A 16,339-nucleotide genomic window follows, 5' to 3' on the forward strand; every position below is an offset into this window, starting at 1 on the left:
CCAGGCTTATTAAAAACGCAATTTCAGTAAATAATTATGACACAACACATAATAAAAATCCAACACCAATTTATAAAAATAGGAAATATTTTTATCTTTAAAATTACATCAAAACGACAAAAATCTAATGTAGGGAACCGGAGAAATTAATTTTCAAAGATGTAATAAAACATAGCACTTAGAAGATAATAGCACCATATTGTGATACCTGCTCGGGATAGACCGGGCCAAAGTCAAAGTTTCAGGCCGGGCACAATGGAGCCCTGAGCAGATACAGGTCCCGGTCTCAGTTTCTACCTTCACACTTAGAAACTTTTGTGGAGCTTTTCTCCTCGAGTCGAGGCCCCTCGAAGCTCCCAGTCAGTCCGGATTCGGTGAGGGTTCGCCGGATTGACTTGAGACGAGGTCCCGGTCAACTTCCCTGGAGCGGACTTGAAAAAATTCTCAAGAGTGCTTCAGCTGGACAACCCAGGAATCCAGGCCGGCCCGCAATGGAAGGCAGGCGGCTTGGCTCTCGCGGTTGCTCCCGGTCACCTTTTCTACGAGCGGACTTAGAAACTTTTCTGGAGCTTTTTCTCACGGGGTCTCTCGATGCTCCTCGTGTAGCCAGATCCAGTGAGGGTTCGCCGGCTTATGTTTTCTTCTAGTTCCGGTCAAACTCTGGAAGTTGGACCCATGGAGCTTTTAGCGCGACGAACCTGGTTGGCTTGGCCGGCTTGCGGTTGAAGGCAGGCGGCCTGGCTGGCCAGGTTGAGTTGGCCACTTTATGGAGCTTTTTTTCAAAGTTGCTCCAAAGTTCTCCAAACTTCTTGAACTTCTTCCTGAATTTCCTCAAGGTGTCCCAAAGTGTCTCAAACTCATTACAAGGGTCTGGAAGCTCCAAGATGGTCCTTGAAAGTTGAGGACTTTAGTTCCCACAATCCACTCGTACAAAACCCTTACAAATCCACAGGTGGTTCTCCAAGATGCAGATTTAGTTGGTGATGTTCCAGATGAGCTCTTTTAACCTGTAGCTTTCAGGGAGTCCACTCTTTCATTCTTTTTCAGCAAGATAATCCACAGGGCTGTAGTTTCAGATGGTGCAGTCTTCAGAGGCCAGGCCTTAGAAATCTTTGCACAGCAAAACTTCTCAACAGAGCACTTCTTGCTTCAGTAAGTTTCAAGCAGCAGATCTGGAGGGATCTGCCCCTCTCAAATACTTATACCAAGTTCTCTGGGTCAGGCAGGAGGTCACTTCTGTCAATGGGAGAAGGGTAACTCCTCAAAGATATGACCACATCCTGTAGAGTGTGGCATTATTTTTTCCCAGAGTGCATCAAATCTTCCAAATCCATAATGGCTGATTTTCCAGCAAGGAGGTAAGAGCTGGCTAAACACACCCCTAGGATGGGTCCCCTGCATCTGCTCATACCTTCCTTAATCCTACCATCTGCCTAAGGTGGAAAGTTCAGAATTGTAAATGACACTGTTCTCAGCTCTCCTCTTTGAAGAACATCGTTTACGACTGCTCCCCCGGGCCTAGCATTCCTATGGAACCGCACACTGTCCTGCCAGCAGAGCTGGTTAAGCCCAGGGGCTCTTTATCACCTCTACAAGGGAGCCTGGCTAATCCACTTAACTCTGACCAATCAGGACAGACCACTGGAAGGCTGAATTTGGAATTACAAACAAGAAAGTCTTATAACTTCTTGTATGTACACTTTAGGGGAAAATCAACACTATGATATTGTTGGATTTACTAATGCCATTCTGGGAAGTCTTTGAACAGCATTTCTAGGCTTTTTCTATCAAGAGTTATTGATTAATAACGTCCTACCATGTTGACCTATGTAACAGGGGATTTGCAATGGGAAAAATGACTTGGGCCATTTTTCCAGCACCAGGACTTACAAAAACATATTTTATAAGTACTTGTCTTATATCTACAGGAACCCCACCCCATGTGCAACTAGGGGAGACTTTAGGTGTTCTGAATCTGTAGAAATATTGCAGATCCTCCCTCCACAGTGTTCCTAGCATCAAAGTCGAATTTGAGCAGCACTTTACCACAATGTGGGGAGTGAAATGTGAAATTTCACTTTACCTAGGCATATAAAAACTCATTTTATAAGGGTGTACCCTATAGATACCTGACCCCCCACCCCTGGGATACCTAGGGGAGACCCTGGGGGTCCCCAATAAGCCAAAACATTGTAGGTTATCCATTTTAAGTGTCCCAAACACCAAAGTCGAGTATGGACACAATTTACTTTTTAAAAGCAGTCCAGGCACCCAGGGCTGCTTTTAAACTGACTTCAAGCTTCAGCAGTGCACACATGCAAGTGCAAAAATAGCTGCTGGCCTCTAAACTGCCATGCCCAAGGGTACTAGGGACTTCTAGGTAGTTTCAATCCCCTTGCCCTGTTATATACTAGGGGGCTATAGGGCAGGTCATGCCAATCACAGAGGTACCCCACCATACCATTGTGTACCCTAGTGTATGTAGGTGTTTTAACTGTATTCTAATGTGTCTCTTTCAGCATAGTCCTGGCCCTGGGCCTGGTTAGGCAGAGCCCAGGGTCAGTCAGAGTCAGTTACCACCAGTAAAAGTTGGGGGGTGACCAGGGCAAAGGGTGACTTTGCAACATATAACTTCAATGATATTCTAAAACCAATTACAATTTGCATTTTGGCATGTTTATATTTACAGTAAAGGCTCCACATTTATCCTATAGATCCACAACCTTTGTATCTATTTTTTTCGAATGAGTATGGGAACAGGCTTTAAAGGAGAGAGTGAGCATTGTCGGCTCGCACAGGTAACACTGTGGGGCGGTGAGGCGGGACGGGGAGGGATTGGGTGGGGGGTAGTGGAGTGTGGCAAACGACTGGAATGTTGAGAGTAAATAAATAAACAAAAGCACTTACTTTGTGCTCGCAACATTGCCGACTTGGCGATGCTGCAAGCGCAAAGTAAGTGCTTTTATTATTTACTCTCAACGTTCCTGTCAGATGTCACACTCCACTACCCCCCACCCAGCCCCGCCCCACTTCACCGCCCCTCAGCGTTACCTGTGCGAGCCGCCACTGAGAGTGAGAAGGGGTTTCATGACCTCGGAGTTCCACTTTATGTTATGAATATTATGTGTATTGTGTGATATACCTTAGACAGTCATCTGTGTGAAATTGTACGATGTATGCCCTTGCGTACGAACGTCACGTAAGATACTGGTTCAATTAGTTTTCTATACAGTACCTTAACAAAAAAGGTGATTATGGCCAGTACACCTCAAGTAACTGCAGTGCAAAGTCAATTAAACAGTTCTGGCAAGACATAAAGCCAATCTCTGTTATAACAAAATCATATAAACAGTATTAGTGGAAGAAAACTAAACATAACACAAATTACACAAAACCAAATATTCGGGCTGTAAGGGAGATTGCACTTACGTAAAAAAAAGTACCTGGGGCTACTGGATATGGCCATGGAATCTACGGTAAGGGGTACTGTATCCTTTATTTTGTGTTACTTATTGTTATAAATGTGTTACTACCTCTTGAACACATGTTTGCGCTCAGGGCCTCTACTATCTACTCTTCTCTCACATGATACTTGGATTCAGTTGACTCACCTATGTATCTCTGACAACTGTTTTATACCAATTACTACGTATTTACCTCTAACCTTGGGTTCCGGAGCAGCGGGCTACTCACTGCAAAGCACTTCAACTCCTCTTCGGGGGTAGTAAGCGCTATTATAAATACAATTTACAATTTAGGAACCTACTCTTACACTTTCTATGCAACGATCGTACATCATTTGGAATAATGTCTGCTCTATATAAAAAAAAGGAAAATAAAATTAGGCAAAATTAAAAGCATTCCGGCCTTCAAAACAAATGTGTGTCTTTATTTAAGAGTAAATGAGTCGTATGTGTACAGCACTATGCGGGTGACAGCAAGAGTACGGAGAGTGCCCTTAGCGCTGAGGCATCGGGCCAGTTTTATTGAGGTGCCATAAATAGTCCAATAAAGTGAAGGCAGTTTTTTTTATGACACTGAAATAAAATTCTGCGTGCCACTGGATGAAGATCAAAATGCCATTCCCTTTCTTTAAAAGCCCTTAAGTGCATTCGAATTAAACCGTTCGGCACTCGCAGAAATCGGATCATTTTACACCCATTAGGAGTTTAATCTGGATGAGTTCGTCCAGTGCGCTCCCTGGTTCCCAAAACTGGAATCTTGACATACAACAATAACAGACACAAACAGAAACAATTGTGTTGTGCTGCCTGGCATCCATGTTAGGCGTCCTGGCGTGCGCTGAAAGCCTGGTAAGTTCCTGGACAAACCGCTCAGCGCGTTGACTTCATTTGAATATGAAAGGAGAAGGGGAGAGCGTAAAAATCCTGAACTTTGTCCCTGTGACTCTTCCAGTGGGTCTCAGGGATAGATATATGAGGGGCGGAAGTGAACTCTGTTTCTCGGGAAGCTGCGCTTGGCATCCGCAGTGAAAAGGATTATTACAGCCCAGCGCCTGCCAGCACATTGTCAGCGGAGTGAGTGTAAATGCGCAGCTGAGAGGCGCTGGCACCTGACTGACCTCGCTGAAAGGCGGTCTGCAGACAGTGCAGGAGGCCCCACCCCTGCAGCTCCGTGTGCTCCGGCACAGCAGTTGTTGCACTAAAGGACACAGCTTCCTCCACGCAAGATGCGTGCAGGGCGCCGGCGTCTGGCTTCGGTGTTAAGGCGGTGTTTTCCTAGGGCGCCTGGCAACCCTTTGCAGATGGCTGTGTGTCAGTAAAGGGCACATCTCCACGCGAGAGTGGGAGGCTCGGCTTCTGATAGAGATCAACAGCTTACTTCCAAGAAGCGCTGTATGTTTTTTGCTGTGCTGTTTCCAGGTATCTGGTCATTAAAACGCCAGTGGTTTGTAGCAACGGTGATTTATTTAATTTGTCCGCAGAATGCAAGCCAGGTGGGCAGTGCATGCTCAAGTTAAATGCGGCTTTTGTCAAGTGTGGGGCAGCCGGTCAGTAAGATGCTTGGTGAAGGGGAGAGACACAGCTGCTGTTCCCTGACTGGGCGAGATAGCCATTCGGGAGTTACTATATGAAGACTGAAGTATTGAAGGCGCTCCCAGCTGCTACAAGTTAACTGGCTGGAAGTTATACCTGAGGAAGGAGAACTTGTTGCACAGTTTTGGGCACAAAAGAAATTGATGGATTAAGATGCTCAAATCTTCGTGGCAAGACCTGATGCTAAAAAACTAGCTGATGATTGGATCTTGGGCAGGAGAATTTACTTTCTGGATACAGGGATCCGCATCTTGGCTCTGTTTTATGTTGTACACCTTTTGTAGTATTTCTATTTTCTTCTATCGCGGGAGAAGATGGAAGGTCATGGCAACTCAGTCCCTGATACGGAGAGTCAACAGGTCAACCGGCTTTTCGACACAGCTCTCAACACACTACTGGCGGTGATTGTGTATGTGGTAGTGAAGATCAGCGTTGATCGGCTGCGACAGTGGAGGGCTAAAATGACCCTGTTGATTGTGGGTGCGGGCCCTGTGGGGTTGGCTGCTGCATTGGTTGCTGTACGGTCACACAAGGTGCTGAAGCTGACAGTGATGGACTCTCGCGCCCGGGCAGCACTTCTCGGCAGGCCGCAGCAGATCGCGCTTGATCCACGCAGTGTTCAGTTCCTCCTCCCTCTTGGGGTTGATTTTGATAACATTGAAGGCTGTTGGCACAATGACCATTTTTACACAAAGATTGGGGTCTTCCAGGAGCATTTGCTTAGCATTTTGGAACAGAAGAAGCAAATTATGGATATACAAATTCTGCTAGGCACTAAAGTAAGTGTACTATTAATATTACATTCTACAGTGTATCAAAGTAATCAACATTTATACATCATGGCAAAGAGAGCATGATAAACAGTTTTTGCACCTGTCTTCAATTATTCAAATTCCTGACCACTCCCGTAGATAAATGTTAAACACCAGTATCACGGGGCTCTGATGGGCACCCAATCCCAATACATTAGCATTGGTAAATTTATTTTGTGTCTCAAACTTTGGAAAACACGGCAAGAGAGTTCAAAACGGCCCGCTCAGCTGAGCATTTACTGCAGCAGTCAGAAGTTTGAATTAATGAATACAGACAGGGCCGGCTTTAGGGCAGTACGACTGGTGCGGCCGCAGCGGGCGCTGGCCTCTGGAGGCGGTGCTGAACTCAGGAGGAGGCACTGGGTTTAACAATAACTTATGATATCAGAGATGAGGGGCATTTTTGCCCGTGGTAGTGAGCGAATACGAGGAGGTGGTCATGAGGGGGGAGGGGCTGAGGCACAACAAATGATTGTCGCACCGGGCACCACCAGCGCTAAAGCCGGCCCTGAATACAGGTGATAAAACTGTTTATCAGGTTGAAGTACCGACTAAATAGGAGTAGCGCCTAAGCTGGATGCTGTCCTTTCCGCTACACAGAAACAATAGTATTACTGAGCTTTATGATTGTTTTCTGAGTTGATCAGAGTCCATCTCCAACTGAGGTGAACAACGAATGTCTCCTGGGATCCTTCCTGAAGCCAGAGCCTTTCTGAGATGCCAATGTTTAAGTAAAGTTTTGCAGATATTTTATCCAGTGATGGATGTCACTGGACATTTGATAAAAGAATTGCGCTATCGATATGTCGCTTGTGACAAAAGCCATAGGTTATCCCTGATGAAGTCCCTTTGCAGGGATGAAACATGTTGGCTGGGCTGACATGTTGCTTGCTATGAGATAAAGAAGATTGAAGAGCAAATATTAATTACTTTTGTTTTACAACCAATGGTGCTTGAGTTTATTGGATAGAGTGAATGCACATTAGGATGTCTCCATATAATCATGGACAGATGACATTTAAATGAATTTAATTGTAATAAAATGACCAAGGACTACTTTACATTTTTAGTGCTTTCCTCAGTTTTTTTGTTTGTACCGCCCAAGTGGCAAGGGTATGTCCAGAAGGGGTACCGTATCCAACCCCAAAACATGGCAAAATCGGTATTGGGCCGATTGTGTTCCAGTCTGGGCAGTGCATGACCTGGCAGTTCGGGCTGGACTATTCCTTTTGGAGCAGGGTCAAGGCTGATTTGCATGTCTGGATCAAAACTGTTGTGGCATGGTGGGCACAAGAACAATGGGTTGGAATGCTTCCCCTGGCAATTGCCAGTAGCAGGCGCAGATCGTCCATTGGGGCGTTGGGGCTACGCTCCCGCGCACCCGCCCGCACCCGCAGCTCCCTCGGTGTCTCTGAACTTAGTTTACTTAAGTTCAGAGACGCCGAGGGTGGGGAGAACTAACTGACAATGCATGTCAGTCAGCATGACGTCGGACCGTGGGCGGTCCGGCGTCATGTTGACTGACATGCATTGTCACAAGCCAGGGAAAGGCAGCACAAGTGCGCATGAGTGGGCATGGAGATTAATTTTTAGTCCGTGCCCAGTCATGCGTACTTGTGTTTTTACTGCCTTGCGCATGCCCATTAGGAGCCCCTCGGTCTCCTAATGGGCAGGCGGCGGGCGTAGCGTAAGCTGTGCCCTCAGCCAATCCTGGCTCTGCTGGCAGCGCCAGGATTGGCTGAGATGGGTTGGCAGGCCCCTCCAGTACCGTTAGTGAAGGCGCCCAGGGGATCAGAGGTCTGAGAGGTGGCATGGACCCGTGGACCGGCTGTGAGGTAAGTTTTTAAAAAAATATTTCATTCCCCCCGTGCGCGACCCCCCACACCCCCGCGAGCTGCGACTGCACCTATCTGTACGATTGTTTCACATCTTCAGATACCGTGAGTCATCCCTGGTAAGTCGACTTCGCTGAAAGTGGAACCGCCTCACATGACACTGCCCTGGGCTCTCTAATCCAAACCTCGAGTCCCAGAGAAGTGAGACGTCCATGAAATACGGGTTTACTTAAGCCTGGGCAGTTATTGGCTCGTCATATGCAACGTTTTCCTTAATTTTTCGGTGGGGCTCCTTTCTCTGTTCTAGGAGTGATAGCCAACAACCCCAGCCCCCTATAGAGTGCTGTACCTAACTGTAAGAGAGAGCAGGGAACAATGAGGAATGAAACAATGCTTGGATAATTTATTTATATTCACCGAAGGCGGCTGCAGAAATTGGGTAGTCATGAGAGTCTATGCGTTATTTCTTTCTACAAACTCCGTCCTCAGCGAAATTGGCAGCAGGGAAAAGTTGAATAGTAAATTTATTCTGGCTTACTTAAGTCACAGGCAGGCTGTTTTTTTACACTAGGTTATGATGTAAGCCACCTGCCGCTACGATCTGTGAGTATCCAGAACTTTCTGGATGTAAGACGAGAACTGTGGTGTTAATGCATTTGCTGGAGTGACCTGTGTGCACTTTTATCTCATGTTTATCTCATAAAATAGCTCTGTAGTTAATGTACATGCTGCACAGCATTACCTATAGATGTGGGTCACAGATTTATGTTTTATATAAGACCGCTCAGTGGGTTCATATTTTTGTTGCACATGTTGGTATGCTACATGCAGGAAATGAGGGGGATAAAGCAGGATCAGGGAACCAGCAGCTGTTCGGGGGCAGGCGCTGGTGTCTTGCTGATGCAGTGAAGTACGCTGAATTTGGTTAAATGTAATTTGCCAACAATGGGATACAGTGTCTGCTTTCTGTTCAGAGCAACAGCCTAAAGGGGGTGAGGTAGCTTTCTCACTTTCACTTGTCCAAACTCCACTGGATGGGAAAAAAAGACACTTAGGTTATCACTTCTTAAATACTTAAGAGAAACTACGATTTAGAGGCAGGTTTTTGAATATGCATTCACTCTAAGAATGTCAGACATATTTGCCTGAATGAATAACAACACAAAAACCAATTTAAATGCACTAATTTATTTTATTTAAATATTTTATAGCGCTACTCATCCCAATATAGGGTGTCGGAGCACTTTAGAGCACATTCATACACAGTGATTAATTTGTAAACAAATAGGTGCCAGGGCTCTTGTCAAGAGGCAGCTTGCACCATCCTCCTGTCTCATGTTAGCGCTGCCTAAAACAGAACCAACTACTAACCATGAAACCCTGCAAGTGGCGTAATGGCCAAAGCTGACGATTTGGAGCTGGGGAACCAGGTTCTAGGCTCGGCGTGGCTCAACATCCTTTGATTATGGACAAGTCACTTAAGCTCTGTGTGCCAGTGATTGTGTCCGTAACTGGTGATATAAGCGCCAGTTTTGATGATTAACTGGAAATCACCAGCTCAAATTAAGCACTGCACGCATACATTATAAAGAGACAATAACTCATACAAGTCTGTAAATCAAGGTAATGGACATGTAGCATAAGACTACAAGAGTTACAAGGTATAGAAGTCAAATATCATCCATACTAGTAGGCATTATATGTTATGAGTGCATGGACGGGAGAAACAAAGTCTAGATTTAAAACGTAACTCAGTGGTTGAGGTTGTGTCATACATCCGCAACATTTACGCCCTACCAGTTTCAAATGTCACCAGCCGCTGGCCAGTAGTTAGACTTATTGCAAGCATCCCTCCCATCAACTTTAGTGTGTTTCAAGCATTAATATTAGAGCAGATTCTGTGCTTCAAACTTTTTTGTTTACAGCATGAATTCTAACTTCAGTTCACTTTGTTCACTACACACATACATGAGATCCTCTTTCTCAGAGCAGGCATCAACCCTAAGGACGTCATTTATGGGTCGCCTGTGACCCCTGGCTTGCTCCCTGTGACCCCTTGCACTGCCTTTGCGACCCCTGGCCTCATAGGTGGAAAAATCAATGCCAAAAAGACAGGGGTAGCTTCTTCCCCCTTGTTTCCAGTTCAGTTTTCATTACGCTAGCAGTGAATAATTGTATATTATTCACAGTTAGTGTAACAAAAACTGGAGTGTCAGGTAAGAAAAAAAAGGTTTTTAAAAGTATGCTGTGTGCATGCTTGCAGGTGAGAGTGTTTTTGCGTGAGAGAAGAAGTGTTTATGTGTAAGCGTGTATGTGAGCACGGGAGTGTGAGAGAAAGTGAGTCAGTGATAGGAGTGGCAATATTGAGATTAAATGTCAATAAGTGAGTTTGAGTGACTGAGAATGATAAAGTGAGAGTGATTGCATGTTAGTTCAGTGAATCGGTGTGAACTAATTCATCTAACAATGAATGAGAATGTGTGAGTGAGTGTATGATTGAACACCAGAGAGTGAGAATGAATGAGTGCAAGGGTGTGAGAATGATTGAATAAGAGAGAGTAGATTAGAATGAGTGTGAGTTAGTGAATGTAATTTAGCATGAGTGAGAATGTGGTGTTATCCCTGAAAGTCTGCTTTTGGCCCTGCAAAACATTAGTGTTGGCATATGGAGGAAATTATTAACAGACAGGGATCTGACATATAAGAGAAAATACTAGATATGCGAGACATCCATAGCAAAAGGCTGATACAGCCAGACTGTAGGTTATTCTTGGTGTTTGACACCCATGGCAAATTGCTGAAGCTAGTACGCTGCAGGTGATTCTTGGCATAAAGGATGACTGCTGTTGCATATAGGAGGGTGACAAAAAACACGAACAATTGCTGGCTCTACCATATTAGAGGTCATTTTTGACATTAGGGGCATGGATCACATCCATTGCAAAATTCCAGGAATGGCATTTTATATATGCAATTTTTGGCATCATGGGCACACATGGCATTTAGGGGAACCATGGTAAAATGCTAGCCCTGAAACAATTGAGTTTATTTTATGCATATGAGGCACCCATAGCACATTTTGAAAAAAGGGAGTCAACTTCTATGGAAAATCAGGTTTCATTGGCTATGTAAGACCGTGAAAGATCTTATATATTTATCGAGTGCCTTTTAATAGCTACTGAATTTATAACAGATTTATGTGAAAACCATGCTTTAAAATGCAATATTTCAGCAATGTTTTCAATATTTCCCTGTGGGGTGAACTCCTTGCCCCCAAAGCCATTCAAAAGAGCTCTTGTTTATTCGCTTTGCTCAGTACAATGTAGGGTAAGTAGCATATTGCACCAGACCACTTTCAAAGATTATGACAGCACACTAATATAGGTGTATCTATAAGAGACATTTGTGTTGTATTTTCTATTAATGACACAGTTATAATGAAGCTTCAGTGATGTCAAATATTGTGATATCCTGTGGGTTTAGGCCACTTGACATCACTTCATGGGAAGTTTCAGGGTTAAAGGTTGTAGGATGTCACTTTCTTTGATTCCAATAAGGTCAAAGGATCTGTGATGTCACTTTCTTTTCTCCTGGCATTTTACTGAATCGATGTCCATGAATAAGCCTCTGATGGGGAACTGCACATAAAGGATACATCTAACATTTTTGGTATACCTCCATATTATTAATCTCTCAACAACATTTACGTATGTATGTATGTATGTATGTATGTATATATTTTTTTATTTATTTATTTATGGGGTCATTTCATGTAGTGCTTACAAAACCCTTGAGCATCAGAACACTTTACATTGTATTGAACAAATACAGAGCAGCAATAGAATCATATTTCTCCTCATTGTGCCTCTCTGTGATAGGCGTACCGATTTGAGGCTTATCTGCTTTAAAAACTTGGTAAATCTGAAATTGAGTGAAATCCATAGGTGAATGCATGTGAACGCCTATGCGCCACCCATGGAATGCCTACAATGGAGAAATGTAACAGAGCACAAGCTGCTGCGTCACATTACATTTTTTTACAAAGACACTGAAAGCCACAAAAACCAGTAATTCCATGGCTTTGTAAATCCCAAATAAGCTTTTGTGTTGCCCTGCGTCTCCTTGCCTGACACAAAGACGATGCAAAGGCTTCCTAAATCTGGGCCTAGGGATTTTTAAAACACAGAAAACTGTACGTAAAATACTAAAAGTATTATAACAAAACATATAATGCCACATTTTAGAAACTCCTACATGACAGTAACATAGTAAACGAATATGTACAGAGGTATTAGCAGTACTATTCCAAAATAGAAAATGTCACATTTCAGAATTTTCTAAATGTTAGTATACTAGCACAAAACTATGTAGAGAAGTATGTACAGATGACCGGTTAATGCAGGTTAATCCTGGGCGGAGTTCATGGAGTTGCACTGCGCGGAACTCCGCGAAGTGCAAAAAAAACTCTGCCGCACTACGCGGAGCGCCTCAAGCGGCGGAGTGCGATAGAAAAATGCAGTTCGCTGTGATTGCACAGTGCTGGATGCTTGCCCGCACTGTGCAATCATTGCGAACAGCACCATGCACAGTGCAAGCGGTCCCTGCTTTCCTTTTCTGCTGCTCGAGTAAATATTTACTCGAGCGGCAGTTTTCTCAATGCAAACGGGCAGTTCCTCAACGCGAGCTGTCGCAAGCATATGCGACCACTTGCAATGAGAAACCTGACCCACCCCCGCGTTGAGAAATCTCGCCAGGATGTTGATTTTCCACACTCGCGATCACCAACTTGATGTTGACAATCGCGAACGAGGAAAAATCTCGCTGGGAGGTTGATTTTCCTCGCTTGCGGTCACCAACACGATGTTGACGAACGCGAGCAAGGAAAAAACCTCCTCTCCGTAATGCAAAGTGTTTTTCGGAACACCGCGATCTCCGCGTAAGGCGGAGTGCAGAAAACTATGCAAACTCTGCGAGCAGAGCGGAGTTCACCGCCCAGGTTGTATGCAGGTAATATATCTTAATGAGCCTTCAGTAGCACTTCGGGGGTCAAATGTCTAGTAAATAGATCAAGGATAAAGGTAAAATAATTGTAGTATCCTTTTGAATGTAGAAAGGCAGACAATCATATGCATATTAGATGGAATGGAGTTCCAGACTCTAGGAGCACTGTCGGAGGCTGACTTACTGACGGTGCATTTAATTTGTTGAACATATGGGTTTGAAGGAGGAGTGTGTTAGCTACGTTGTAGCCATGACCCTACCCCCAACAAATTGTCAGATTCTTGGCCAAGTAATGTGTTGTGTCAGAATTTAAAAGTTTGTGCACTAGGCAAGCACGTTTGTAGGCAGATCTGTTATCTGTATGGAGACAATTTATGGTTTGCACTACCAGGGTGGCATGGTCAAAGTGGCCACTCCCAGAGTTCAAACACGCTGCAGCATAGCTTTTCCTTCAAAGCCAATGACCTATTTAAAGTGTAATGAGGATGACGTGGCCATTTGTGTCGCAGGTGACAGAGATATCTAGCACTATCAACAAACACAAGTCCCATTGTCCAGAATATATAACCCACAATCAACTATTGCAAGATGATAGCTTTGATGTTGCCACCAGTTGTGAAGCCTGACTGAAAGTCGTTGACTGTTATCATTTACTAACTGTTTCACTTGGTTGTTGAAATAGCTTTACAACAGTTTTGCATGAAGTAGTGATCCAAAAACTTGGTAAACGTTATTACAGTCACATCTGCAGGAGGTTTTTTTCAAGGGAGGAGACTTCTGGTTTACTTTGAAGCACTCCGAGACACTTCTAAAGGGAGGGAGAGGTTCAGGATGTTGGAATAATAAGTCACAAGATCAGAGCACATCTCTTTGGCTATTTGGCGTAATTGTTTAGAAGATTGCAAAAAGTTTTTGAAAAGATAAAAACTGGAGATAACCGTGTCGTGGGACAAGGAAAGCATGAAAAAAAATGGAAGGTATGCTCTGTTCTTTTTGACTTTACTGTAAAAAAATATCAACTAAGGGTCAAATGTATTAAGATGCTGGTCTCAGAAAGTGGTTGGTCACAAAAAGCGGTCGCAAATTGCAACACTTGTTTAGGCGGCTCTTGTTTGCTGTACATTTGCAGTTTGAAGCAGGATGTGGAACATGCTTACAACTTGTACGCAGTGATTAACAGTGTGTTTTAGTTTCTATCGTGAGAGACTCTATACATTTCAATACTATCTGATTTTGATAACATCTTAGCTTTTTAATCTTACCTTACTTTTTTTTAGGTATATTTTCATCTATTTAACATGATTTTAACTTTGATTGACTGAAGTGTTCAATTTATATGCTGGCTATGTTTCGGTTTTAACTGAAAAAGCAATGAACATACTATAATTTAATGGTCGGTTTCAACTGCTTTAACATGCTTATTCACAACAAAATAAGAATAAGCAAAATTCAAATACTACAAAATGAAATAAAACAAAAGTGAAAAATGGAAAAATTAAAACACTTAAATAGCATTTTATAATCCAATCTGCTCAGCTATTTTAATGGCGTCATTCGAAGCTGGTGAATGTGACAAGGATTTTATTCCCGAGAGGGACTACATGCTCAGTTAATAGTAGGCCACATAACATAATCTCATTGAGTCAACAACTACATCATTGCTCACTTTTCTGGTCTGACTGAAAAGAACACAGCAGGTTCACCGAGCGAGGACCCTTGAGGACTGAATTAAGAAAACAGCTGCACGCAGTGACAAGAGATAAGGACCAATGAAGGATTTGAGAGGCAGGGGTCAACACTGGAACCGGTTGGGCAGTGAGGCTTATGAACATAAAACTATTTCTGCCTTAGTGATCCCAACCAGGTGTGTTTCTTCCTAGATTTAATTGCCAAGAAAATCTCTGGAGACAAAGTGAGGAAACAGGTTTTTAACAAAAATAGAGGAATGAAGGTCAGGTGGAAAAAATCGATTCGCTTTACACAAAAAATAATTCAGCAGAACTTGGAACCCACAGTGGCTTGTTTGGGAGAAAACCCTTCTCCTCCAACCTTAATAAGGGATGATGGGGCATATCATCAAGGACCGGCGATAATTATCGCTAAGCGCACTTAGCGCTAGGATAATTATCGCCGGCTAACGTGGATTTTTATCGCTGAGATAGCATGCTATTAGCAACGCTTATCTTAAAAGTGATAAAAATCCTAGCGCTAACTGCCAAACGTGAGATTATCGCTGGAAACCCAGCGATAATCTAACGACGTATGGCGTTAGCTTGATGATAGGGCAAGGCAAACTTAGCCATGATATCCACCTTCCATAGGATATCATGGCTAAGTCAGTCCTGAAGCAGGCATAAGGAAAGTTGCGATAACAGGGGTTATCGCTACTTTTCTTGCCACTATGCTTCATAGCGTGGGGCTTGATGAATGTCGCTTAGCGACATTTCTCCAGTCATGTCAGGGCAGGAACGCCCACTTTGCATCTCATTAGAGTTGCAAAGCTGGGCGTTCAGAATTCAGGCGCTAATGCAAGGTTTCACGTGATAGCGTGGCCTTGCTTATTAGGCGATAAAATTATCGCTGCTTTTCGCCCGAAAACGGACGCAAAAGCGGCGATAGTTTTTTATCTTTAATTCTTTATGTGAGGCAATATCTGAGAGCCTGACGGTCAATAGGCCAATAAAAGAGGCTCCTTTGCATTGTTGGTTTAAAGCCACATGCACTGCTGCCCAGAAGCATTTAAAGCTTGCATTAAAACTGACCCCACATTGTACCATGTCTGTTCGTAAAGTGAGAGGGGAATAGAAGAACATTGTGGAGGCTAGGGAAAAGGAAATAAGAACAAAAGCCTTGGAAGACTTGACAGCTGCTGCCTCCTTAAGGGACAGTGCAAAATTCTGGGAAGTATTAAATAACCCTTTTTTCTCAGATTTTGACATCCCCAAGGTTGAATCTCTGATTCCTGAAGTTAAGTGGGTATCCCACTTTCCAGGGGATACCCTCATCTTAATCAGTAAGATCAACTCCGCACTGTTGACCTACCCGTACCTGCTGAGTCTGACGTAGCTCAGGACCCTTTCCTAAGGCCTACTGAACTGGGTGAGGTAGTCTAGGGGATAAATCGCCCAGTTCCCCTAGAGCCAATGGGGTGCCAATTGATGTCTTTAAATCAAACATATACCTCTGGGGTCCGGTCTTAACAAACATTTTATGGTGCGTAGTGGAAGGCCACATACCCGAGTCATGGCTCTCTGCAACCTTAGTTCCAATTTTCAAAAAATTACACAAATCAGACCCAGCCAGTTTTAGCCTAATATCTTTGATTGACGCTACTGCAAAAATCAGGGGGGCGGTAATAATGGCCCTCCTAGAAACATAGTCAAATGAGAACAAGATCTTAACCTTCATTCAGTTTGGGTTTACACCGGGCATAGGCACTATAGAGAAATCATTAAACCTGCACCTTATTGCCAGCAAATATGTATCAGCAAAAACGGGGGACATCCATATGGCTTTTATAGATCTCTCAAGTTCACTCGATTTGGTTAATAGGGTCAAACTTTGGGAATTAATGCAGAATATGAGGGTCGAACCTGATCTCCTTACTTTAGTAAAATATCGACACCATGACCTG

The 16,339-nt window shown here is 43.7% G+C and overlaps 1 protein-coding gene across 1 annotated transcript in view; it reads left to right on the plus strand.

Annotated features, from left to right (window-relative positions):
• Nucleotides 1–4,496: 4,496 nt before the first annotated feature.
• LOC146776003 (uncharacterized) overlaps nt 4,497–16,339 on the plus strand; it is a 508,564-nt gene continuing 496,721 nt past the window's right edge. Inside the window, exon 1 of the mRNA XM_085637925.1 lies at nt 4,497–5,836. Within this exon, the coding sequence (XP_085494051.1) occupies nt 5,372–5,836 (465 nt within the window). The 5' untranslated portion in view covers nt 4,497–5,371. The remainder of the gene's footprint in view (nt 5,837–16,339) is intronic.

The sequence above is a fragment of the Triturus cristatus genome, chromosome 12 (assembly GCF_964204655.1).
Source record: "Triturus cristatus chromosome 12, aTriCri1.1, whole genome shotgun sequence".
Classification (NCBI taxonomy): Eukaryota; Metazoa; Chordata; class Amphibia; order Caudata; family Salamandridae; genus Triturus; species Triturus cristatus.